Source organism: Phodopus roborovskii, unplaced genomic scaffold (genome assembly GCF_943737965.1).
Source record: "Phodopus roborovskii unplaced genomic scaffold, PHOROB, whole genome shotgun sequence".
NCBI lineage: Eukaryota > Metazoa > Chordata > Mammalia > Rodentia > Cricetidae > Phodopus > Phodopus roborovskii.
Genome location: NW_026126459.1, coordinates 8060742 through 8086159, shown reverse-complemented (window position 1 = coordinate 8086159; position 25418 = coordinate 8060742). Strand labels below are relative to the sequence as shown.

The 25418-nt window shown below is 48.0% G+C and overlaps 1 protein-coding gene across 1 annotated transcript in view; it reads left to right on the top strand.

Moving 5' to 3' along the window:
* The window catches only part of Efcab6 (EF-hand calcium binding domain 6), a 170281-nt gene that overhangs the window by 120085 nt on the left and 24778 nt on the right, over window positions 1-25418 (top strand). Inside the window, exons 20-24 of the mRNA XM_051189518.1 lie at window positions 2918-3036; window positions 9645-9824; window positions 13821-13976; window positions 18750-18951; window positions 21846-22037. Of these exons, the coding sequence (XP_051045475.1) occupies window positions 2918-3036; window positions 9645-9824; window positions 13821-13976; window positions 18750-18951; window positions 21846-22037 (849 nt within the window). The remainder of the gene's footprint in view (window positions 1-2917; window positions 3037-9644; window positions 9825-13820; window positions 13977-18749; window positions 18952-21845; window positions 22038-25418) is intronic.

Here is a 25418-nt window from a genome sequence, read left to right as displayed (position 1 = left end):
TGAGTTCAATACCCAGAACCCTTGTAGTAGAAGGGGAGAACTGACTCTTGCAAGTGGTCCTTTGACCTCCACACATGCACTGTGGGATGTGAATATGCACACAGAGATACAGAGGAAAGAAGTTGCTCATGGTGGCATGTGCCTGTCAGCCTAGCATTTTTGAAGCCAAAGTGGTGAGACCACTGTGAGTTCACTGGCAGACTGAGACGACATAGAAGACCGTGTCTCAGAACACCAAAAGAAAACTCAGGTACAGTGGCTCACGCTTGCCATTTCAGCTCTAGGAAGGTGGAGGTAAGGGAATCAGGAGTTCAAGGTCAGCCTCAGCTACTGCTGAGAGGAAGGCAGGGGGAGACAGATTAATTTTATGATTTTCAAATGTTTAATTTGTTTTATTCATCTAAGATAGTATATCTTTCAAGAATTAATCATTTTAATTTCATGAAGAGCACCAACCTAAAAACATCATCTAGGGGAAAATCTGAGAGAGTGTCACCAGCGATTTTGCACAGCCACCAGCAGGCATCTGAAGAGCTGTTTTATCCCATCTTGAAAGGGTGACAGAAAGTGTGCTTCCAAGGCATGTGACCCCCATGAGCAAGCTCATAAGTTGTGTCACTGACAATGACAGTGACAGCTAAACCACGGGACAGTAGGACAGAATGATTAGGGTAGGTTCTTCCTGACTCTAGAATGTGGAGTCAACAAGGACACAGTGGCCTCGCTCTAGAAAAGGAGGGTCATGATTGCATGCTAGAGTGTCTTCTCACTGTTTCTGAGGGCCTTGTAAGGTCATTTGCCCTCCCATTGGCTCTTTTTTTGGCTCCTGCTTAGTGCAGAGCTCTGTTGGATTCTCTCAAGCCTAGGCTTACTTCTCCCCACAGTGTCCTCAGTACTGGCTGTGGCCCAAAGAGGCAGGCTGTACCCTCCTTTCTCTCCCTCCTCCCTGCTCTCTAAGAGTTGCCCATTTCCTCCTCCTGTGGCAATTCTGCTCTTGGTGGGCAACCCCTGGGTCCTCATGGCCAGGTACAGTTGCCAGCTCTGTGGTTGTTCTAGCTGTCTCTTGTCTGGTTAAGGATGCTCCCTCCTGATCCTGGTTTGCTGAGAGGTATTGTCATCAGTGAGGGTCAGGTTTTGTCACGTGCTTCTGCAGTGGTTGAGATGATCAAGTGACTGTTTTCCCCTCTGTCCATGTGATGGATCACAGTGGCGGATTTTCAAGCATTGACCCTGCCTTGTACAGTGAATCCCACATAGCCAAGGCATCCAGTTCCTACCAGTGGTTGGTTCAGTTTGCTGGTACATGCTTGCCCTCAGAAGTGATGGATCTGAAGTTGACTTGTCCCACGTTGTCTAAATGCTAGGCTCACAGCATGAGGGAGGAAGGGTCCTTCTGTCTTCCTGGCATCTTGGGGTTTCTGTGCACACATCTCTGCTCTGACAAGTTGCACCTGTGTGTCTCCAGCAATAGGCAGCGGCTTGCCCTTGGGCCTCACTCCTCTTACACAGCTAACCGCCGGTGGTGCTTATTTGCTCAGGTGTCCAAATGCTTTTGGGACAGTGCACTGCCTTCCAGGACTCCTGCATACCAGTCCTAAGGTAGAACCCACTGCTGTTAGCTTGGTTATATTTAAGCCGTGATTCCTCTGAGGTGGGACATGTAGAATGCAAATATGTCATTTAAAGAGAATTAAAGGAATTACCATGCAGCCTTCATTTGGATGGAGGGGAAGAATACTATCATGCTGGCAGCCAGCACTCTTCTGCAAAGACCAGACAGGACACATTTTGGGTATTGTGTCCCCCCCTTCACTCCCACCTGCAGCACTGTGCCCCCACATGGGAGCTTTCCATCCCAGCGGGTGTACGATGATCTCCTTTGTTGCTGATTAATGAGAGTGCTCATCTTTTCACTAATCCGGCATCCTGCGAAATGCTTCCTGGGGTCCTTTTGTTCTGCCCTGCTGTGATTCTGGTGAAGACCTTCTCCCATTCTCCTGGAGGAATCAACAGTTCAGGTCCAGCTGTGCACTTTATGGGAGGCATGCCCACCTTCTCCTCTGCATGGTGACCAGGTGTCCCTGTATTTCATTTTCAAGTCCACCTTTACCTCACTGCCCTGCAGCTCCAGATCTGCCCTCCACTCCTCCCACAGAGCCTCTGAACACCTCATCTGACTAGCAGTCAGTTTGTCTGTCCTGGCTCCAGTTCTACACCTTTCTATTTGCTGTAACTTGGGAAAATGCACCTTAATCATTTCTTTTTGTTGTTGTTGTTGTTGTGGGTGAGGTTGAATTCAGGTCTTAGTGAATGGGAGGCAGGTGCCACTCTGCTGAACTGCCCTCCAGTCCTCACAGATACATCCTGTCTGGCTAGTGGGCAACGCCATGTTCTTGAAGAGTGTTTTAAAACCATTTTTCCAAGTTCCATTAAAAAAACATTAGAGGTTGGGGAGATAGCTCAGCTGATAATCCGAGTAACAGATGTAGTGCACACCTTTAATCCCAGCACTCAGGAAGCAGAGGCAGGTGAGTGTCTAGGAGTTTGAAACCAAACTGGTCTAGGCCTGAGTTTGATCTCTAGGACCCACATTTTAAAAAGCCAGACATGGTGGCCCATGTTGGTAATCTCATTGCTTGCCGGGGGGGGGGGGTGAAGACAGGAAGGGTCCCTGGGGTTTGCAGTCTTTCCTGGGGCTGAATCAGTGAGCCCCATATCTCAGTCACAAAAACTGAGGCAGGCATTGCCTGAGGCATGGCACCTGAGCTTATCCTCTGGCCTCTCACACCTCCATATCCCAACATTCCCCACCTCAGAAACAAAAACACTAAACACACAGAGAAGTACTTTAGAGTGTTCCAGAAGCTGTCGACAGTTCTCTGTTCTTCTTGTGACTGAATACCATCTTCCATTGTAGAATTTCATAGAAACAGACAATGAGGGCAATGGCATTCTCCGGCGAAGGGACATCAAGAATGCACTGTATGGCTTTGACATCCCCCTCACCCCGAGGGAATTTGAGAAGCTTTGGCAAAAGTAAGTGCATCTGCAGTGGTGGAGGGGGGGGGGGATCTGTGTGTCTGGCCAATTCAGTGCAGTTTCCACCAGGGTTTCAGGGCAAATGAGCTGGGATGGGTTTTTCTTTTTGGCTGCATCTGATCCTGTGTCCTGTGTCCTCATTCCTGGTAGAAAGTAGCTGTGGTTGTGGGTGTACACGCTGGTCCTCAGGCCTCTGAAGAACTGGGTAGTCCCCAGCAGCAGTACTGAGTGGAGATGTTTAAATAGTCATAGTTCAAGCTCCTGGTTTCTCTGCAGCAGAGAAAAAAATCACAGTCCCACCAACAATCAGGGAACTCCTTCAGCATAGATGACAAAGGTGAAGGCAGTCTGCCCATGCCTAGGGGGTGGCAGTCTATGCTCACAAGCTGTTTATCGAGGAAATCAGCAAACCTTGACAACTTGGAGCATTTTTCTGGGGTGGGGAGGGGGGCTCTTAAACTGGAATAGGATCTGATGCAAGAGCCATTTTTCAAATCATTTTAGGCTTAGCTGATTTGAACCAGGCCCCTGTGTTGATGCCTTACTTTCCAGGATGCTAACATTGTAGTGTGCTCTGAGCTTACAGTACAGTGAGCTATGACCTCTGGTTCCAGCTTTGAATGACCTCTTTCTTCAGTACATGTTCACCCTCAGGTCCCCAAGATGTATGCACCAGCATCGCAAGTCCACTTGGGGTCATGCTCATTGAATGCTGTATTCCTTTTTTCAGCTTTTCACCTGCCCACGGTGGAAGATTTAAATGCAGATTGAGTAGAATTGGGTGGTCTGTTTTCTGCCTAACTGACAAATGCAGCTTGGAGTTACTACTATCTGGGAGGCTGGTACTTCATGTGTTCATGGGGGAAAGGTAGAGAGCTCTTGGTGGTGTCTGCCCGTGGGATATATCCTCAAGAAGGGGCCATTCAAGTGCAGGAGTATCCAGGACTGTGTGCCTTAAGTATCGGATGAAGGCAGAAATTCGGATTGCATTCAAGGAACAGACACAAACATGTCAGAAGGTTTGGAAGCCTAAGGGGATCACAATGTTCCTTGGGGACCAGGAGCCAGAGGAAAAGCTGAGGAAGGAGAGCTACAACAGTGATCCCCAAATTTCACCCCAGTGTCAGGGTTCAGAGCAAATCAGGGCATCTCTTACAGATCATAAAACTGTCTCCACCACCACAAGAGCCATATCTAGGTGCTGCCACAGAAGCTGCTAGAGTTAGGAGCCGCCACCACTGACCCAGCAGTTGGTCTGGATATTCTTGGAATAGCAGGGTGGGACACAGAGGTCCTGCAGAAGGATGAACGAGGGGAACCACCGAGTGGGTGTCACTTTTCAGGACAGCTGCTGCTGGAAGATAGTAGGGCTTTCAGAAAGGAAGTGTTGTGGCCACTCAATGACAACTGAATTGCATGAATGCCTGGTTGCAGTCAACCTTGTCCTGAGGACCAAGAGACCAGTAGGAAAACAATCTGGACAGACCCACATTCTAGAAACCTCCTGGGCTGCAAGGAGGAAGGGAATTGCAGGAGGCCAACCTGGAGCTCAGAGGCCAACAGAGGCTCTTGGTTCTAAGCAGGAGGAGACTGTGTGCTCTCCAGAAGGAGACAGGAAGGAAGGAGATAAGGGTTGAGGAGTCCAGTACCAGCCTGGAAGTGAGATAGTATGAAAAGACAGCCGCTCCCAGGATGTGACGGACAGAGCAGCCCACACACTTAGCCATGGACCTGGGGTCCACCAGGGACAGTGCAGGGCACTGTGCAGTGCATGTGGAGAACACAAGGCATCTGCAGGCAGAACAGCTAGCCCAATGGAAATCCAGATTAGAAAGGTCTGCTTGTTCAGGTGAGCTCAAGGAGAGCAGACAGCAGGCATGTAGACTGGATGTGGCCTCTTTATCCCATAGCTTTCTGCTCCCTGCAGCTTCTTCCAGAGCTGCAGATGAAAACAAGCCAGCTCTGCACTTTTGCAAGGGGGGGGGGCGGAGGACTATGAGCAGTGCAGAGGCCCCCTCAGGAGTTCTCAGGGCATCAACAGCCTCCTCCAGCTATCCCAACACTAGCTTGTACCCAGAAACACAGTGAGACAGGGCTGACTGATAATGTAAGGGAGGCAGTGTAAACAGGGCCTGGGACCTCTGGAGTAGCTTGGGCCCACATGATGCCTTCCAGCTCAAGGAGTGTGGATGTGTCCAAATGATTCTGCCAGAACAAAGAGGAAAGTGGTGTGGGTCTTCTGAAAACCAGACAATTGGAGAATACAACAGATCCAGCCAGGAAAGGCTTTCAGCATCCATTATTCACTCAACACTTACTTGAGCCTATGAAGGGCACTTCCTAGCCTGGAAGGATGTGGTTTATGTTATGGAGATAAATTAATAAACTGACCCCAAATCTCAGTGCTCAAGCTCCTCCATATCCCCCTCTTTACCCAAACTCCACAGTGTACCTGGCTCTCGAGGACATCTCCTTCCCAGGAAGTGAGGAAGGCTCAGCCAGCTTTCAGGGGCAGCTTCAGCATCTCTGTGGGTGCTCGCCTAGCAGATGGGTCACACATGGTCCCTTCTCGTTGCCAGACCTGGCACACAGGGATCAGGCTGCTTATCAGGGTTGACAAACAAAGGACTGCTGCCCACTGAAACCAGCTCTGGAGCTGTGAGCTTGAGCTCCCAGGAGCAGCCTGCGTGAATAGACTCCGGGGAGCTGCTGAGGTGTGCTCACCTTCAGTCACACAGAGGCTCTATCTGGCTCCTGAAGTTCCCAGCCAAAAGGCAGATTTGCCCCTGTGTCCATGCAGCAGCTCTAGGACAGTACACTTCAGCTGAGTCTAAACTGGCAGCCATTGAACCCAAGAAGCTGAGGGTAGGGGAAGGGTATTCATGAGCAGAGCTTTTGGAAGGAGCTGAGAATGTGCCACTTACATGGGAAAAAACTAAGACTTCAGCCTGTCCAGGGCCCACAGGGTGGGGTGGGGCAGGGCAGGGCCTCCCCTGGAGCCACACTGGCATTCTGAGGCATCTAAGGCCTCATCCCATCAGGTGGGACTCAGCTGACTTAAATCCAAAAGCAATTTCTTGGGATCTGAAGAAACCTGGTGGATGTTCTGTTATGGTAGAAGAGTACAGTAGGAAAGCTGCCAAGTCAGAAGTTCTGTGGTGACCAGCAGATGTGGAGACCAACGGGTGTGGAAGACAACCAGCAGGTGTGGAGACCAGCCAGAAGGCCCCACCTGGGAGCTGGTTTATGCTCAGTTCTGACAGGGCCCTATGTTGGGACTTGTATAAAAGAATGGTTTACAGTATCGTGCTGTGTGCCAGTATTCAAACCTAACCAAGAACTCTGAAACAGAAGCCAGGCTGTAGGCCGTCACTCCTGTTCTTCATTAACAGGAAATGAGGTCGCTCCTGTCATCACTGATGGCAGAGTGAAACCCAGATACCCTGTGTAGATATCAACTGGGTGATGTCTGGACAGAGTGCCTCAAGATGGAGAGGCTGCCTGAGCATGGCCTGCAGCTTAGGAAAGAGGATTGGCTGGGGCAGAAACGTGTCACCCACAAGACTCAGTATGGAAACCTTGCCACGGGCTGGAACAATGAAGAACTCCAGTGGGGACAAATGGAGCCTGTGTCCTATGGCTCTCCACAGAGCTAAAGCACTATAGCCAGGACAGCAGAGGAAGTGGCCTGGCACAGGCTGCCTCATAGCCTGCAGCTCTGTCAGTATTTACTAAATGTGCCCAATGGGCACCAGCATGGAAAGTTGGCCACTTTTCATTCTGAGGAGTGACTGTTTAAGCCATCAACTCTCCAAGATGGCTCCATAGAGAATTCCTCCCATTCTAGCTAGCACAAGGTTCTGGGTCATCTGCAGGACATGTCCCATAGCCCTTACCAAGTCCTTTGCCTCTGGTCGGTGGTGCTCAAAAGTCCTGAAATATATGCAACATAGCACGAAGCATCTGACTCTCAGAAAATCCAAGTGATGGATGTGCATGTGTTCAGGTCCCATGTGTGACTGCTCACAGTGCACATCAAATGGGCAGTCACCTGCCTGTGTCATGACTTCATGGCCACTGCTGTGTGTAAATGCAAGCTTTTATGGGACACGTTTTCTTTGGCACATCTGTTGCTCAGCCATTTTAAAATTCAACCTTTATAGGCAGTTGGTTTTTTTTTTTTAATGTTACACAGAGGATTGCATAATGAAGGGTGAGGTTATGTAAGCAGAATTAGCTCTATGATTATCCACATTCATAGCAATATTTTTTTTTGCAACTGTGCAATCTGCTCTTCCATGTCTCGGTGATGAGAAGAGCCTGTTTGTGATCTTCATTAATAAAGTAATTAAGAAGTGCCTTTTCATTCAGCCCAAGTGTCACGGCAGAGAGCAGGCTGTGGGGGAAATCTGTGCCTTAGAAGTATACTGCCTCCATCTGGCACACACACACACACACACACACACACACACACACACACACACACACGCATGCACGCACGAGAGTCATATGGCTGCAGCAAGCCTGCCTTGAGCCTGCTAGTTGAGACCAATAGATAAGATACAGTGGTGCCTCAGGAAGCTTACATGATCTAGGAGATATGAACTGGACCCAGCACCTCATAGAGCCTACCCTTGACTTGTAGGGAACAACAGCAAATGCAGATTCTGCTGGATGTTCCCATAAGCAGTAAGTGTCCCTCACTAGCCCCTAAGACTCAAAGGGAGGCCAGGATCATGGGACTTTAGAACTGGCAGAATGGACAGGTTTCCCCTGGGGTGGGCCATGAGAAGAATGGGTTATTGATACTCTATTGGCAGCCCTCCTGTGGGGAGTGTCTTACTTGAGTCACATGGTACATCAATCACTCTGGTGTCAGACTAGCTGCAGCCCTGAGGCTAGACAGGTGCTCTGTCTGTGCTTTGTTTTATTTAAGTATTTTTTAGATTTATTTATTTTACATGTATGAGTATTTTACCTGCATGTATGTATATGTGTCCCACATGTATGCCTGGTGTCCTACAAGACCAAAAGAGGACATTAGATCCCCTAGAAGTAGAGTTATGGGTGGTTCTGAGCTGCCATGTGGATGCTGAGAATCAGACCTAAGCCCTCTGGGAGAGCAGCCAGTATTCTTACTCATTGAGCTACCTCTCTGAGCCTCATGTGCATTGGTTTAAAAGTAACACGCACAGGTAAAGGCAGGCTGCACTTTCTTGGGTTTAGAGTATGAAGGTCACACACACCTGGGAAGGGCTTGGGGGCTATATTCATAGTGGTAACATGCCCACAATGCAGCTGTCCTGAGCCTCTACCCTGAAGGGCTGCCATGGCTCCTGGGAGTTGGTAGGGCCTTGCTAGGGCTCCCAGGGTACCCTGAATTGCCTCAGTTTAGGGAAATAAGTTACCCTCTGGTGACTTCCTCAATGATGTCAGAGACAGGTCTGTTGGTTGAAGGGTAGCTGGAGGTCCACAGAGCAAGGGGGACCAGAGGCAAAGAGGCAAGGCTACATCTACCATAGGCATCCAGACAGGCCTTCTAGCTTAGGGGCAGGATGGTAGCCTATTGGCTCCTGGCATCCTTGCATATTGGAGCACAGAACTCACACCTCTGCTGCAGCTGCCAGCTCTGCCAGCTTCTAGCTATTGCTCTGCCTGTGAGGAGCATGAGCTCTTAGAAGAATAGATAGCTCACCTCACTGTCAGGGTACAGTGTGTCCATTCTGGGGTGTCTCTTGGTACCACAGAGCAGTGCCTCCTAAAACCATTATTGTCCCCTCAGGAGAATTGGGCTTGCATGCCTTAAATGGACGGCCCTGCTAAATTAATCTAGGGAAGGCCACACTTACAGTAGATTTCACTTTTTCTTTGGTGAGCTGGGACCAAGATCTTTCTGTTAAAAACAAATGTCTCAAAAAGAAGAAGAAAACAGTCAATTTGCCTTAAAAATTTTTATTGAAGTAATTCTATTCTATGTGAATAGCATCAGGAGATAAAACCTCCATTATTCCCTTTTTAATGAATTATAATTCAGAAAAATCTTGATAACAGAAAATGACTTAAAAGGCACAATGCATAGTTCTTATCTTGTTTCCTTCTAGGCGCTCTTGCTGGGTATGTGTAATTGGCGTCTCTTCAAAGTGGAAACGGGCTTTTAACATCCTTGAATCGAGTGGTATTCATTTATTGAGGCTTCAAGACATAGAATATGCTTCCTGCAAGATTTTCTTCTAACCCTTAGCACAGCTCCATTTACAAGGAGGGTGCAGAAATAAAAATGTGTGCAAAGGGGGTTTCAGTTTTCTGGATTTGCCACTGTGTTTCTACAAATATGGCAGCTGTGTGATTTGGTTCCATTCTCTTAGGATAGGTCACTCTGATGATCAAGTCATTGTACTTGTGGGCCACACAGGTCCTGTTAAGTATAGGTGTAGAGAGGATCGGAGGCCTGGGCTGAGACTGGATTTGTGATTAACCTGTTGGGCTTGCTTGTACCTAACAAGGAAGAAAACTTCCCCCCAAATTGCTGGTGTGGCCTGGCTCCTGAGCACCAGCCAGCCCACCTTCCGTGCCACTGATGCTAGCATCATTTTTGTTTTTTAAAGCTACGATATCGAGGGAAGGGGTTACATCACATACCAAGAGTTTCTGCAGAGACTGGGCATTCGATACTCCTCGAAGATCCACCGGCCCTACAAGGAAGACTATTTCAACTTCCTGGGTCACTTCACAAAGCCCAAGCAGATCCAGGAAGAAATCCAGGAGCTGCAGCAGACAACTGAAAGGTGGGTGTGTCAGCATCGGGGAGGGCTGCTTCTGCATTCTGTCCTCATTTCACCCAGACAGTGAAGGCTCCTCTGACAGGACTCCTGTAAGGCTATGACATCATGCACCACTGTAGGGCCTAGAAATAGCTCTGCCAAAGAGCCACAATACAGGAAGCTTTCCACATCTTTTCTCAGCCAGCCACACCTCACATGTGCTTTCATATTTTATTAGCCCCTCCACTTGAATATCGGCTCTTCCTAGTTGTGTACTGCATGGTGCCTGCACCCCGTTGTGGCCCACTGGAATGTCTGCACCACAGGATGTCTGGTGATACCCCACAGGTTCTATGTAAGCACCTTTAAATGAATGCATGGATGAATGAATGGCTGTGGTTTAAGCCCCCACTTCTGCTTTGTGGATTTTTCCCCAGGATAACCCAGAGCTGCTTAGTGATTGCACTGGGTGACACACAGTGCTCCTTTGATTTCAGCAAAGGAAACGCCTTCCCACCTTAAGTCAGCATGCTGGCCTTGGGGCGTATTGGAACAATTGCTAGAGACACTGGAATGCACGTGACAACGGTCCAAGGCCGTGAGGGTTTGATACGTTTGCATGAAAAGTTCAGGATGTTTGTGCATGTGAGCGAGGACAGGGAGACACCAAGTGAAGGTGAACCATTGGATATGTAGCTGGGCTATGGCTCCTCTTGATTTTACCTATGTGTGTGGCTGTCCCTTACTTGTCCTTTCAAATTGTGGGACGCAGCTCTCACCCCCAACCATGCCCTGCATGGTTCCACCCAAAGTAATGGAACAGGGGCTGTCAAATAACTCCCAAAGAAAGCAAGGAAGCCACAGACACAGGCCAGAGTGGGAATGAGGTAGGTTTAAGAGGCAAGCAAGTGGAATTTACCCCTGGATTATGTTGAAGTTACTACTACACCACAGAAAATGCTGGTAGAGATCTGAGTTTGTGAAACTCAGTGTAAAATATGCACAAGGTTGGTATAAATCAAATATGCCACAAACTGATGAAAAGAGGAATTTATCTTCAGCAGACAGGGCTGGCCTCATTACCCACAAGGGTCTTCACTCCCGTCTCCCCCATGTGTGAGTAATGAGGCTCCTTAGCCCTTCTGAGCACATGTGCCTTCTCTCCTCTGTGCTGGTGACAGTGCAGGGGTGAGCCGGAGGCATGTGTGCTGTGTGACTCTGTGTTCTCACCCTCAGGACCAGATAATTCACGCACACGCGCTCGACCGCCCAGGCATGGTGGTGCCTCCTAATGATGCCAGTGCTGACAAGGCGGGGAAAAGTGGGTCTCAACCTGGAGAGTGAGGCCAGGAAGTTACCCTGTTTCAAAACAAACTGATGGCTTCTAAGAAACAACTCCCAACACCTCTATCCCTGGCCTCCATGCACACCTGTACACACATAAGATACTGGCTTGCAGGAATCATTACATAATGACTGCCTGCCAGGGTGACTGGCTTTCTGAACTCAGATCAGATGGAGTATTAGATTTTTGTCTCCAGCAGGAGTTAATTTTGCTCAGAGTGCCCTGGTGCATGCTGAAGGCAAAGCAGAGACTTCCGTGGTCCCGTATTCGTGCTCCTGGTCTTTATTCTGCTCTTAAGAATGAGAGGCAGAAAAGCCACAATGAACAGCCACCAAGCACAGGCCCTTTCTAGGATGCACATGGAGAGGGGGCAGCTAAACCCAGCAGAGAAGGAAGTGAACAGGACTCAGTGACTACAAGGTCACAGCTGGGTCCTTGGCCTCACTGGCCAGAGCCAGAAGAGGGCAAGACCCCAGACCAGCACTGCTACTCAGTGTGGGCCAACAGTAGCTCTGGTTGGCAGCGTTCTTCCATCTCTGTTCCAAGCCCTCATTTACTCTGTGCACATGTTTACTCTGAAAGGGAAATAATTGCTGCTCAGAAGACAGTCCAAGAAATGCTGAATGCCTCAATTTTCTAAAAATATGTATCTCCAAAAACTGTTTAGAGTCTCCCCACTTTGATTCGTGTTCACTTTGAAGAGCTAAGTGGGATAGCATTGTTGTGGTGACAAGCAGGGGCTCTGTAGCATAGGGCTGGGTCCACAGGACACTGTATGCAACCCAAGGCAGGTGCTGTTGGTTACACTCGGGACACCCGGCACGCTCACCTGGGTCAGATGCCAGTGTCATGAGCCCCTTGCAAGATGGGAGGCCCACAAGGGAAAGGTCTGGGCCTCCACATGGCTTCTGCTAAATGCCGCTACCCCTGCTGAGTAACCAATACTTCACTGCAGCCTGCCTCTCCTGCGTTTGGACAGTTTTGGTTCAGGAGTTTGTTTTCAGGCATGCGCAAGTAGCCATTCCATAAATACCAAGTGGAGACTATAACAAGAGTGAGAACAGATTCAGTGCTTAGCGTGGGTAACCCATTCTGTCCCCTGAGGGACAACCAGGAACCAAGATGGCACCTGAGCTCACCAGGTAGGCATTTCTCTAAGAGGCTTTGGAGAAAGATTTTCAGAGACATGAAAGAGTGAACATGACAGAATTTAGACAGCCATGCTAGAGGCAGGGAGGCAGGAGAATGCATGTGTGGGTGTACATGTGTGTGCTGGCCATGTGGAGGCCAGAGGTCAATCTCTGGGCACCTCAGGTGCCATTCTCCATGTTCTTTGTGACAAGGGCTCTTAGTGACCTGGAGCTTGTCAATCAGGCTGGGCTAGCTGTCGAGGCCCAGAGATCTGCTTGCTGGTCTCTGCCTTGCACGCCAGCCTCACCACCCTTGTCTTTCTCACATGGGTGCTGGGGATGTCGAGGGTCCTCACACTTGCACAGCATCATACACTCTACCCAGGGAGCCCCTCCACACTGCGCTAGTCCCCTGAAGTCGGAAGTCTTCCTCAAGAGTAAATCATAGAGACTGGTACATGGGCTACAGAAGCAACCCAGAGTCCACACAGTCTGTCCTCATCTACCTTGTGGGCTGAGACCCCTTGGCAGGGTCACTGAGAAGGTCCTGTATGTCAGCACACTGTGGGATGCTGCCTGCCTTGTGAGTCACACAGGTGGTGGCTGTCTTTCTAGAAGTAGAAAGGCTTCATCAGAAGAGGAAGCCGGGCTGAGAGACAGCTCCGTGGTTCAGAGTGCTTGCCGCTCTGCCAGGGGGCCTGAGTTCTGCTCCCAGCACTCAGCAGGTTAAGCACCTCTCCCTGAAACTCTAGCTCCTGGGGTCGACCTGGCACCCTTCTGGCCTTCAAAGGGCACCTGCTCTCAGGTACACACACTCATAGTTAGGCACACATGTGCACATAATTTATAAATTATAAAATATAAATAATAAATTATAGAAAAGTAAAATGAAAAGATGAGGTGTCCCAGGATGCTTTGTTCACAATACTGACAGGACCCTGGGCGTGTCTCTGGCCCTTGCTCACTGACCTCCTCCAGTCCTGTCACCTTGGTGTTGGCCAGCTAGTACCCTCATGAGCATCCCTCCTGTTCAGAAGGACAGGCCACTGCCGCTGTGGGGCTTGGTGGCCCCTTTCACGGGCTTTCTTTTCTAGCAGCCCACTGTGCTGTGCACATGTCCTCTCCAAGCCCCTAGCCTTGTCCCTCTGTGATCTTAGTTCTGCTGAAGGTTCTATTTGAGGCCATTGTATGCCACAGCAAGACATGTCACATAGTAGGTGCACACAAGCATTTATTGAGGGTAGAGGCATTTTTCTTACCTGCCATATCTTTGTGTTAAATTCTTGGTTCCCTTTGACAACCACCAACTCTAATACAAACACAGGGTCGGCATTTCTCCAGGGCAGTTTTGCTAATGACAGTAATAATAAAATGACAGTAGCAGAGGCTGATAGCTCTTCTCTGGGACACCTTTTCATGTAAACATTGCCTGCAAAGCACCTTCCAAATTAGCTTTAGGCTGAGCAATCAAGTTGTCACAGTAGAGTGGGCATCAAGGGTCACTTTTCTCCTGGCTTTAGGTGTCTGAGGTGGGTTCTCTTTCAGGGAGAAGCTCATGAACCATTATGAAGAGATCAGCAAGGCGCTCAGCATGCTGGAAAAATCCAAGACGGGCTCTGTAGCCCTCTGCAAGGTGCTGAAGGTGCTGCATGATTGTGGGTGTCCCCTGAAGGAGGAGGAGCTCATCAGCCTTCTGAAGAGGTTGCTTGCCCTTCCTCCCTTCCTCCTTTCCTTTCTTCCTCCTTCCCTCCCTCCCTTCTTTCCTCAACACCCCCCTCCCCTTCCTCTAGTATCTACCTCTCTGTACTGGGCTGGTATGCTGGTTTTTTTTTTTTTTTTTTTTTTTTTTTCCTCCTTCTCTGTCTACTCAAGCAGCCTTTGAGCTTGAAGTGACCTCCACTTGTTGCTTTGCTGTTCTGTGTTTTAGCCAGAAGCAAAGAGACCACCAGTTTGACAAGGGCTTAACTGCTCCCAGGGCCTAGTTTGGGGAAAGCAATGGCCCTTTTGCCCCTGCCCCTGCCCCTGCCCCTGCCCCTGCCCCTGCCCCTGCTTCCCAGCCCCAGTCAGTAGCTCAAGGCTTTTAGTTGTTGGCTTTGGAACAGAATTGTCCTTTTCTAGATGGCAAGCTTATATCAACACTTCTTGGTGTGTGTGTGTGTGTGTGTGTGTGTGTGTGTGTGTGTGTGTGAACCTATAAGCATTGTTGATATAGACATGTCAATCCTCATTCCTCAGTTCCCACCACATAACACAAACATACAGAACTTACCACACAGTTGCTGGCCCTGACTCTGGGTGGTCCCCCAGTAGGACCCACCTCTGGTCCTTACCCATCACTTTTCCTTTCTATCTAGTACTATCCCCGGGGTCATGTGATTATTCTTCATGTTTGCTTAGTGTCCTGGTTCCTTGTCACCACTAATAAATCCCCAGCACACGCTGTGACAAATGTTCCTATTCAGTGTGTTCTGTCTCCTAAGGCACGCTATTTTGTGTTCTGTGATTTTTGGAAGTTTTCTTGTCTTAGCTCATTAACAATTTCCTTTCCTTTGTTCATTTTGAAATTTTGAAGCTTCTGTGGCTGAACAGTGAGTCACCCTGACTTAATCCCTCAAGGGCTCTGATCTTTCTCATTGATTTGTATCTTTTACTTTTCTGGGAAAATGCCCTGGTCCTCACTTCCCAGTCTTCTTGCCCCTACTGTCTTCAAGTATTCAGTGCTTGGGTTTGTTCTCTATGAGCCACTGTCTTACAGAAAGACATCCTATTCTTAGTTCATCGACATCAAATTTCATTTATCAAAAATTAACAAACTGTTTTTGAAAGTTTTCTTGGTGTGTGTGTGTGTGTGTGTGTGTGTGTGTGGAGGGGCATGTTTCAGAGGGTCAAGACACTTGCTGCCAAGCCTGACCATCGAGTTCAATGCTCTGGGTCCTGGAAGAAAAGAATGAATCCCCACAAATTGCCCTCTGACCTTTACATGCAAACTATGACACATAAACATGCATGTACATATGCATATTTAATAAATACATAAATACAAATTTGAAGTCTCTTTAAAAAACAGCTTCCTTTGCCTGAGAAATCTCTCCTCAGTGTTGCATTTGTAGTTTGACCTGATGGGCCTTGAGAGCTTCTTTGGAGGGTCTAGTAGGGGACTGCAGCTACTCGTATACCCTTGACCAAAGACCAGTCCTCCTCCATTCGGGCAAGGTCGTCCTCTTTGGCCAAGTGCACAACTTGAGGAGGGACACACATGAAAGGGTAAGGGAGGAAGGGGACACCCACCCAGCCATCTGGATCAGCTGAATTAACCATGTTCACCAGTGGGGTGACATGTCACAGCCAGGTCTCCCTCACATTCCACACTGTTGCAATTTTACCAGTCCTCCATATTGGATGTGCCTTTCATAAGCATACTTATGTTACTGGGGAATGCTGGGAGCAGAGTAGAAGTTCCCCAGAGAGGTGAGTCTATCATAGTCCAGACTATAGGAGAAACGGATGCATTGTCTCCTTATTCAGGGCTACAGGAGGCTCAGCTGGAATAAGTGGTTCTCAGATTAAAACCATGACCCAGGCAGTTCTGGTGCATTTACAAAAACACCCTATCCTTTCCAAAACATGAAGGGCATTCTCAGGTCTCCAGAAAGAGAAGAAAGTGAAGCCTACAGGTTGCTGGGCACTGCTGGGCCACATGACTTCCTTGCACACTCAGCCTCTCCAGTGGAATCCTATAAGCCCTGAGTCTGTGCATGTACCTGTCTTTCCAGGTTTCAGGGCTACATTTTTCCCTGTGACCTCACATCTCTGCTGGGTCCAAGAAAAGCCATCCAGTGTGTACAGTTTCTTCTTGTTGGACTGAGGGCCATGCTGCTGAGTCTGCTCACAGCTGAGCCTTTGAATTCTTACTTGTGTTCTCCCTTTGCTGGATCCCTTCCTGGAGTAACTTTCCAGGAAAGGATAGACAAGAAGTACCTTACCTGAGTCATTTCATTCTGGACTCTTCATTCTCTCTCATACAGATTGTTAGCTTATATGCACCTGGAATCCAGGAAGAAAATGATTTTCCTTTCTGGTTTTAAAGGCATTGCTTCATTATCTACAAGCTGTAAGAAGCTTACCGCCTCTGTGTGTGTGTGTGTGTGTGTGTGTGTGTGTACACATGTCTATTGTGTGTGCATGTGCATACTGTGTGTTATATGTATGTGTATGTTATATATTATAGTGTGTTTATATGTAGTGTGTATTATAGTATGTATTGTTATGTAGTAGGTGCATGCATGCATGTATGTGTGATGTTTATGGTATGTGTTTGTGTTATGTGATATGTGTATGTATGTATGTATATGTGTGCATTTGTGGTATATATATGGTATGGGCATGTATGTGGTATCTCATGGTATGTGCTATATCATCTATATGTGTATGCTGTGTATATGTGTAAGTTGTGTGTTTGTGGTATGTATGGAGTGTGTGCATATGTTGTATGGTACATGTGATATGTGGAAATGAAGGGCCATACCATCTTGAACTGCTCAGTCTTTTTTCCTTTCAGAGTCTTCTCACTGAATCTATTTCCAGCTAAATAAGGATTGTTATGTTCAATGAATAAATCATGGGGAAATAGATGCAGATAAATAATTAGTTAAATGGTTCTGAGAGAGTCTGGTTAAATTGTAGTTAGACTTGATACTTTTATAAACAGTATAAAAGACCTTGGAGCTTCTACGCTCCACCTTTCAATGGGTGATCAACTTTCCTATGTGTTGAAGCCTTAATAAGGATCCATCACTCAGTCACTTGTTCCTCCTCAAAGACCCCTTGATGATAAACATCTTGGCTATTGGTAATTACATGTAGATTATTCTTTCCCAGATCCAAAATAGGCTTTTCTAAACCCTAGTGAGGAGGTTCTCATATGCATTTGCTTTATTGCTGTATTTTAATACTGCACTGGCAGCTCCTCCCTGCACATGAAGCAGTGCTGATTGTCTGTCTCCTTGGGTCCCTGTCACATGATCCATGCCAATGCAAGCAGACTGGGATGCTCTGCAGCTGCAACTTGCAAACCTAGGCTTTTGCCTCTTCTTCAAAAGCATCCGAGTCACTAGAAACTTCTCTCCCGCTCAAGCTTCTAAGCTTTCCTACTCTGATGCTTGCTCTCATCCAGCTGACAGAAAATCCAGGCACTCAAGGATCCCAAGAATGTAATCACAGAAGTAGCAACCTTTTGTTTGTGTGCACACATGTGCAGGTATACATACACATGTGTGTCCACACACATGAATGTTGTCTACCCCCTTCCTTCCTTCCCTCCTTCTTTTGTTCGTTCATTCCTTCCTCCCTCCCTCCTTTCCTTCCTTCCTTTTTTTCTTTCTCTTTTCTTCCTTCCTCACTTCCTTTCATTCATACACTTTTTTTCAGACTGGGAACGGACTTATAACTCACCAATTAGGCTATGCTAGCAAGCCTAGGCATCCATGTATCTCCTTCACCCCCCACACCTAGCCTTAAAAAACAAACAAACAAAATAGGGGTATGGGATCAAATTCAAGTCCTTGTTGTTATTCAGCAAGTGCTTCCATCTGGGTCATGTCCCCAGCCCAGGAACTGGGAGCATGAAGACAAGAAACAATACTCCGAGTCACTAGTGTCTTTAATAAACACACTGGGTGTTTGTAGGAAACTCTCCAACCTTACTCAAGTTATTCTTTCAGAATTTAAAGGGAATTGTTTCCAGTCTGAGTTGAGGACACAAAGGAGCTGTCATTGCTGCATGGATGTCCTTGTGGGGACATATACTGAGATGGAATTTTTATTGAGGAAATATTAAGCTAGATAGGTTTTGCACAATGCCCTTGGAGAGCCTTTGGCTTGACAACTTCATTTCAGTCAGACTTAGGAGAGAATTTAGTGTGCCTGCCTCAGTTCTCCCATCCTTGTACTGTCCCTGATGCACTCCTCTTCTGAGTCCCATTGCCACACCTCCCTGCACACCCCATAAGGCCACCACCATGATGGGAACCTCCTATCCAGCTTGTAGTTCAGATGGCCGATGCCCAGTTTGTCCTGCTATCCTCATCAGGCTGTCCTTCCACAAATGCCCCAGAGTTGGGTGGGCCAGCATCTTTCACCCAGCAACCCTTGCTGCCTCCTGCTCTTTGAAACTCTGAGCCCCAATACCCAGCCATCAGGTTTGGGGTCTTGGGACAGGGCAGTCCATGGCCTTACCTCTGGGGCAACTCCCAGTCTTGCATCTCATAGCCCTCACCTTGTTTCCTCTTTATGGTGGCGTTCATGTGTGCACATCAGAAAGCAGCACCTTTAAGCAGGCATGTGTCAGCAGGGAGGGCACTCTCCTCTTCAAATCATTCTCTTCCCCACACTGCTCCCGTATCCTGCAACTGTTTGTTGGATGAATAACCAACTTTTTTTTTCCAATAAATCTGTTCTTTTCTTTTGTGGGGGAAGCTTGGGCATCAGTGTGCATAATAATTGCATCAATCCCCAAGACTTGTTGAGAGCACTTGAGACCAACAAGACAAGCAAAGCTCAGCCAAAAGAAAAAGAAGAAAGCACACCACCACCAATCAACTTTTCCAGGCTGAACCCTGAGGAAGTGGTGAAGAGCATGCAGGTGTTGGTGGACTCCTCCCAGCCTGCTTTGTTAAAGGTAGGGTAAAGTGCAAAGAGCCCTGTGGTGTAAACTCCCTTCTATTCCTTCCAGGGGTTCCAAACTGCCCAAATCCACCTCTCCTGAATCTCTTGATCATCTACTTGATCCAGAGGAGGTTGCTGATTGGAAAAACTGTTCCTCCCTGGTTGCTCTGTAAAATGTCACCCTGACTTTGCTCAGCCCATTTAGGTGGATTCAGCAAACATCAGGCAAGCTGATGCCACAGGGCCAGGCAGAAAAGACTCCTCATATAAGGAGTGAGATGAGGCTGACACCTTGGCCTATCCTCAGACCTCTACATTGGCACACATGTGCCCACATTCACACACACAAGTATAATTTGTTTTAAAGGGCAGAGAGGCTGGATAGTAGTGGCTCACACACCTCATGAATTCTCATGTGCTCAAGCAAGTGACCCATGGGAACGGAAGTTAAGGTGACTTTCAAGAAGTTGAACAGGATAGGATGTGTCACAAAAATGGTAGTAAAGGAGACCAGAAAGCCATGGACCATCTGAGGAGAAGGATTTCTGCCAGTCTCCCCTGGGTAGCCCCATTTGTGTGATGTGGTACTTCGAGCTGTCTGGTGTCTCTGGAAAGAGTCATTTGGAACTATGTTCTTGAAGGTGTCCCCAGCCTGGTCCACAGTTAGCGGAGGTCAGCATACCAACCCCAGGTGACAACAGTCAGCTCAGACTAAAAAATGCCAGAGGCCACTAGGACCATGTGCATGAGGCCTTTACCAGGAAGATCCACCCCCACAGCAGAGCCCTAGCCTCCACATTGAGAGGGCTTGGCTTGCATTGATGGAAGCTTCCAGAGCTTTGTGGATGGACAGCCATGCTCCTGCCTTCGGAGAGCTTTGGTCGGGTAACAACCTTCATAGAATCCATGGATTTTTATCTCTCCCCAAGCAGAGTCTGCAGGTTGGGGTCACTCTGTTCTACAGGTGGGGAAACTGAGGCTCGGGGGAAACTGAGGCTTGCCATAGCCTCATAGGTCACAGGTAGCAGAGCTGTGAACATGGCTGGGCATAAAGAAGGACCAGTCCATGCCCTTCTTTTCCCAATCTGGGAGGCCTAAGGAGTTAAAGTCCTAGCTGGGCTCTCTGGCTCACAGCTGTTATCACCTTGATTGGGAGGCTGAGGCAGGAGAATTGCTGCAGGTAGTAGACCAGCCTAATCTATGTAGAAAGAACACTGTCCCTGGAGAATGTTATAGAGTTGTTTTACTGATGTGTAAATGTCTATTGCTCACCAGAAACACAAGTTCAGTCTCTTAGATTATAAAGCCCTCCTGGGCAGAGGCTCCCAAGGGACTCTAAACTTAGAATATCCATCTACTCCCTCTGTGTAAGGAGGTGAGGCAGGCTCTTGCATCCAAAACTGAGGGGCAATGTGGAAAGACACAGAAAGATGGGTTTGGACTAACCAGCTGGGAGATGCCCTGGAACTTGGCCTCTCTCCTACAAAGCAGGCATGCTAGTATTCTCTCCATGAGGATTTAGCATCCCAGGTCATTAACCAGGAGCAAAGGGAAGGCAGCTTTACAGTGTGGCATCTGTGTGAGCTGTAGGAGGACAGGTATTCACCAGGCTTATCAGTTTGGGGACAGCTGAGACTCCCACTTTCTGCATACTGGCCCCTTTTTCAGAGTTTTGGAAGCACCATGCAGAAAAAGAACTCCATGTTCAGGGTGTTTTGTTCTTCTTTGGTCCTCAAGTGGCACATCAAGCTTGGCATCTCAGGATATTTCTGAAGCTGGGGACCACAGGCTTCGGGGAGGAGGGGGAATCAATGGTTCCTTCTGAAAAGTGTTCTTTGTGTGGCATGAGGTTCTATAGCAAAGAGTACAGGATGTGAGCTGTGGGGTGGAGGAGGGCTGAGGGCAGGGAAAAGAAGGAGGGGAGGAGGCTGGTTCAGAATGGCCACCACAGGGGACAGGGCATGTGAATACATCCCTGAATGCCACTGCAGATGCCACATACCTGTCTTGTTTCCAGACAGTATAGCTGCCATGTACCCTTGCAATGTATAGATTTCAAAGCCTTTTCCTATTGAGCTCCTACATCCGTGCTGTGGCTAGCAGACTGAGTTTACACACAGGCCTGTGGCTAGAGGGAGCTGTGCCCACATCACTTCTCAGGTGTTCCCCAGAATGTCAACCGTGTCTTCTCCCCATACCACATGTCTTCTAGCATCCTCACAGCACAAATGGATTTTCTTCAGATGGCTGTGCACCTGGTTCCCACAACCCTGTATTTTCTAGCCAGAGACTCACTCTTAGCCACCCTCAGCTAAGTCCACCTTTATGGACAATGTGCTGAAGATGGGAGAGATCAGGACTTAGCTGAGCATCTCAGCCCAGGACCCAGGGTCAGGGACTGCCCCGTGTGTCCCCTGCTGTGTCACCAGCTGTGTCCCCCCTGTCCCCTGCTGTGCCCCATTGTGCCCATGCTGTGCCCTGCTGCCTCAATGCTGAAAAGCATTGTAGTATACCCCTGCCCTGAGGTGTGCCTAAAGATCAAGAAAAGCAGTCTCAGGGGAGCTGGGCTGGAGGTTGCAGACATGTTAATTTTTACTTTTGAAAACAGCATCTTAAGTCCACCACTTGATAAAACTCAGTGCAGTAAGAATGAATGATCTTGTTTAGGCAGATGGGAAAAGATGTGCATATATTGTTTATGGCATGTTTTTTCGCCTTCTTTGGCGATGACTGCACTTCTTGACCCGCGGTGCGCCACTGTTACCACATGCCCGCCCTGCCATGTGTTGGGATGACTGCACAGTTTGGCTCATGGTGTGGACACAGTCCCTCAAGCATAGGTCAGGATAACCATTTGCCAGTTGCATTATAGCTTTTCTTGTGTGTGTGTGTGTGTATGTGTTTTAGGCATTTTCTGCACTGGATAAAGAGGACACGGGGTTCGTGAAAGCTATGGACTTTGGAGACATCCTGAAGAGTTTCTGTCAGAAACTAACAGATAACCAGTATCATTATTTTTTGAGAAAATTAAGGATTCACCTAACACCCCATATACACTGGAAATACTTCCTGGAGAACTTTGGCTCCTTCCTGGAGGAGGTAAGGTGGCTAAGAGGGACAGCAGATCCAAGACGAGAAACTGAGAACTATGGAGAGTGCTAGAAGGGGGAAGTGTTTTGTTTCAAAGAAGCCTGGAGCTTGCTGTTATCTGGTGGCTTTTGCCAGCCCAAAGGCTCTCAGATCACAGAAACGAGGCCCACTATGGCCAGACTGAGGACTGCACCAGCAGAGACCCAGGCAGAGGTGAATGTGGAGCTGTGGTGGGTCCTGACAGACACACAGATGGAAGGCAGAGAGTCCCTTGGGAAGCCAGGGAGGACATAACCAAGGGGCAGTGAAGACGGCCGCCCACAGGGTTGTTCTCTGTCATCCCTGGAGAGTGACACTGGGTGTCACTCTTGCTTTGTGTGGCTGCAGAAGTAGGTCTACACCATTGACAACAGTTCCGGCCTAGTTGAATGAGTAGATGCTATTCCACACTGCCCTCTATGCTGAGGCAGCAGGGACACAGCTTTTGTGACCCCTGCCTACATGGAGGCAAAAATTTAAATGTGGAGGGATAAGAGGGTATAGTAGACAAACCACAGAGAGCGCATCCTAGATGGGGCTACACTGTCTTCTGAGCTGGCTGCTCTGGTCCTTTCTTGATGTCCTTTCCAGTTGTCTGCCTATGTGTGACCATGTGTTGCATGCCCAAGCCCATTGTCCTTAGTCATGTATCGCAAATAAATTCCTATAGAGGAGATGGCCAGAGCAGTGGCCTGGTTAGGCACCACCTAATAATATGACAATTTTATAGGTAAAGATTCTGGCTCAGAGATTTTGGTGATGTCTCCAGTGAGCAAGTGTAGGCTGATGTGTGAACCCAGGAGGCCAGGCTTCAGGTCTCCCACTTGTGGATGTCCTCCTGCCTCAGCCTCCCAGTCTTGGAATTACAGTCATGAGACAGCATGCCCAGTTTTTACTGAGGTTAATTAATACATTGGCTTTAGTTCACCCACACAAGTTGTTATAAAAATAATCTCCATATTAAATGGAAATATCCTCTGTCAAGAGCACACTAGTGTTCTTGTGTGTGTGTGTGTGTGTGTGTATGTGTGTGTGTGTGTGTGTATTCCCACCCTCCTGCTGGGAGCATATAGTTTATCTTGTGTTTCCTCCATTATAGACAAAGCACAAGCCTTTGTGCCTGTCCCCTGTGACACACATACATAAATATACACATATGTGATGCATGCATGTAAACATGCATGGACAATCATGCACCAGGGTACACATATAGCTGCTACATGTGAAATACCTATTGGTTCTGATGCTGCCTGCAGTCTCTTATGTGGTTATGTGGTGCACACTAGGCTTCCTCATGCTCCATGGTCCCACCAGCCCTCTGTCTTCAGCCACATTTGCCTCTGCCTTGGTGTTAAGAAGATCAGGCTGCAGGGATTTCAGTCCCTTGTTGCCTGCAAGTTGTGAAGACCTTCTCCTGGTCTGTGGCAGGATTTTGATCTTCACATCTGGTGGCCATTGCTCTCCACTGTGATTATGTTTTTTGTCATCTTATAAGATGCATTGTTTGTTGTACAGAATTTGGAAAAGGTAGCAGTTATATGACCCCCACAGTGACAATGACTTGTTAGTATAAGAGATGCAGTGAGCTCTGGCTCGACCCTGGGTACTTCCTGTATGTTTCCTCACCTACAGAGCTTCTAGACATCAGGTAGAATGATGCTGATCCTTGAAAATTTCCCATTGACCCTCTTACTCCTAATCGTTTAGATTTTTCTGACTTTTGCCAATGTGATTTATTCTTCAGTGAACACTGTCTTTTGTTAATCTATGTCCACATTTTAAATTTTCCAACATGTACAGGGTGCTTGCACGTGTGGCCATATGTATATTTGGGTGCATGAATGTGGAGACTGGAGGTTGATACCTCAATTTCACTCTGCTTTATTTCCTGTGGCTGGGTCTCCTGATGACCAGCAGTTTAGCTAGCCAGCTCCTCCTGATGACTACCTCATGAGGGCTGACATCACAGGTGGGCTGCTGTACCTGCCCAGTTTGTTGAGTTTTATGTTTGTTTGTTTGTTTTTTGTGGGGGTTTTTCAATATTTTGAGGATCTCATCAAATTGTGTTTACATTATTTCCAACCCTTTCATCTCCCTACTCAAACTCTTCCCCTATCCTCCCCACTCCAGGCAAATCTGTGACCTCTTCTTTAATTATTGTTGTATAAATATACATACATGTGTACAGAGAGAGAGAGGGTGGGTAGACAGAGCAAAAGCCTGTTGAGTCCTGTCTTAGGGTTTTTATTGCTGTGAAGAGACACCATGATCATGACAACTATTATAAAGAAAACATTTCATTGAGGTGGCAGCTTACAGAGTCAGAGGTTCAGTCCATTATCATGTGTGCCTGCAGCACACAGGCAGACATGGTACTAGAGTTGATAGTGCTATATCTTGTAGGTCATGGTGTCTCCATCTTTAACAGTCTCCATGTGTTGCAAAAAGCCTCTAGGATGTCGGGTGAGAGCTGCACTTCTCTGTAGTATGCAGATAGGTATTTAGGATGCATTCAGTCAACCTCACCTCCAGACACACTTTGCCTAACCCCCGATGAGGGTTCTAGAAGAATGTCCATGGAGTGATACTAACTGTACAGCAGTGGAGCTCTGGAAGAGCCCAGGCCACAGGGGGCCACTGCCACCCTCTGCACATTAACTGTACCATAGTGAGATTGGTCCAGGAGGATGCAGCAGAGAGCTAGCTGCACCCCATCCCTGCACATCCCCCAGGGTTCTGAAGACACCTGGCTGAGAGGGGAACACCTAAGCCTGGGTGAACCACAAGACCATCGTTTATCAGGATGTCAAGCTGAGCCAGGGATCACAGGCTCAAAGGACCATCAGTCCCCATGAAGGGAACCATAGCATAGGCACCATGTGGGTGTTCCTTGGTTCTGTTTACTCATCACCTGGAGCAGGAAGTGGGGGGGGGCGGAGACCACCCACCAGCTCTTGAGTGCTTTTCAGAGCATAGGTGCCTCATTCTGGGCCACAAAGTAATGACTGGAGACTCCCCGCTCCTTGTTATTGGAGGGTTGGAGGGAAACAGGTTTTTGTCACTGAGTCTGCTATAGTTTAATGCCAGGCTCTTCACCAGAAAGTAAGAAAGGTCACAAGTGATAGGGCTGGTAAAGCATCACTTAAGCTCATTACTGGGACACTTGCAATCCCTTCCCTCTGGGGACACAGAGGAGGCAAGTAATTAAAAAGAGATTACTGAAGTGTAATTAAGAAAGCCAGCACCTTCCTCAGAAAGGAAATCAGCACCCCCAGCCATGGCCACTGCATTCTTGGGATGTAGGATTGTACTCCTGCCCTCAGTAAGACCTCAAGTGTATGAAAAGAGTAA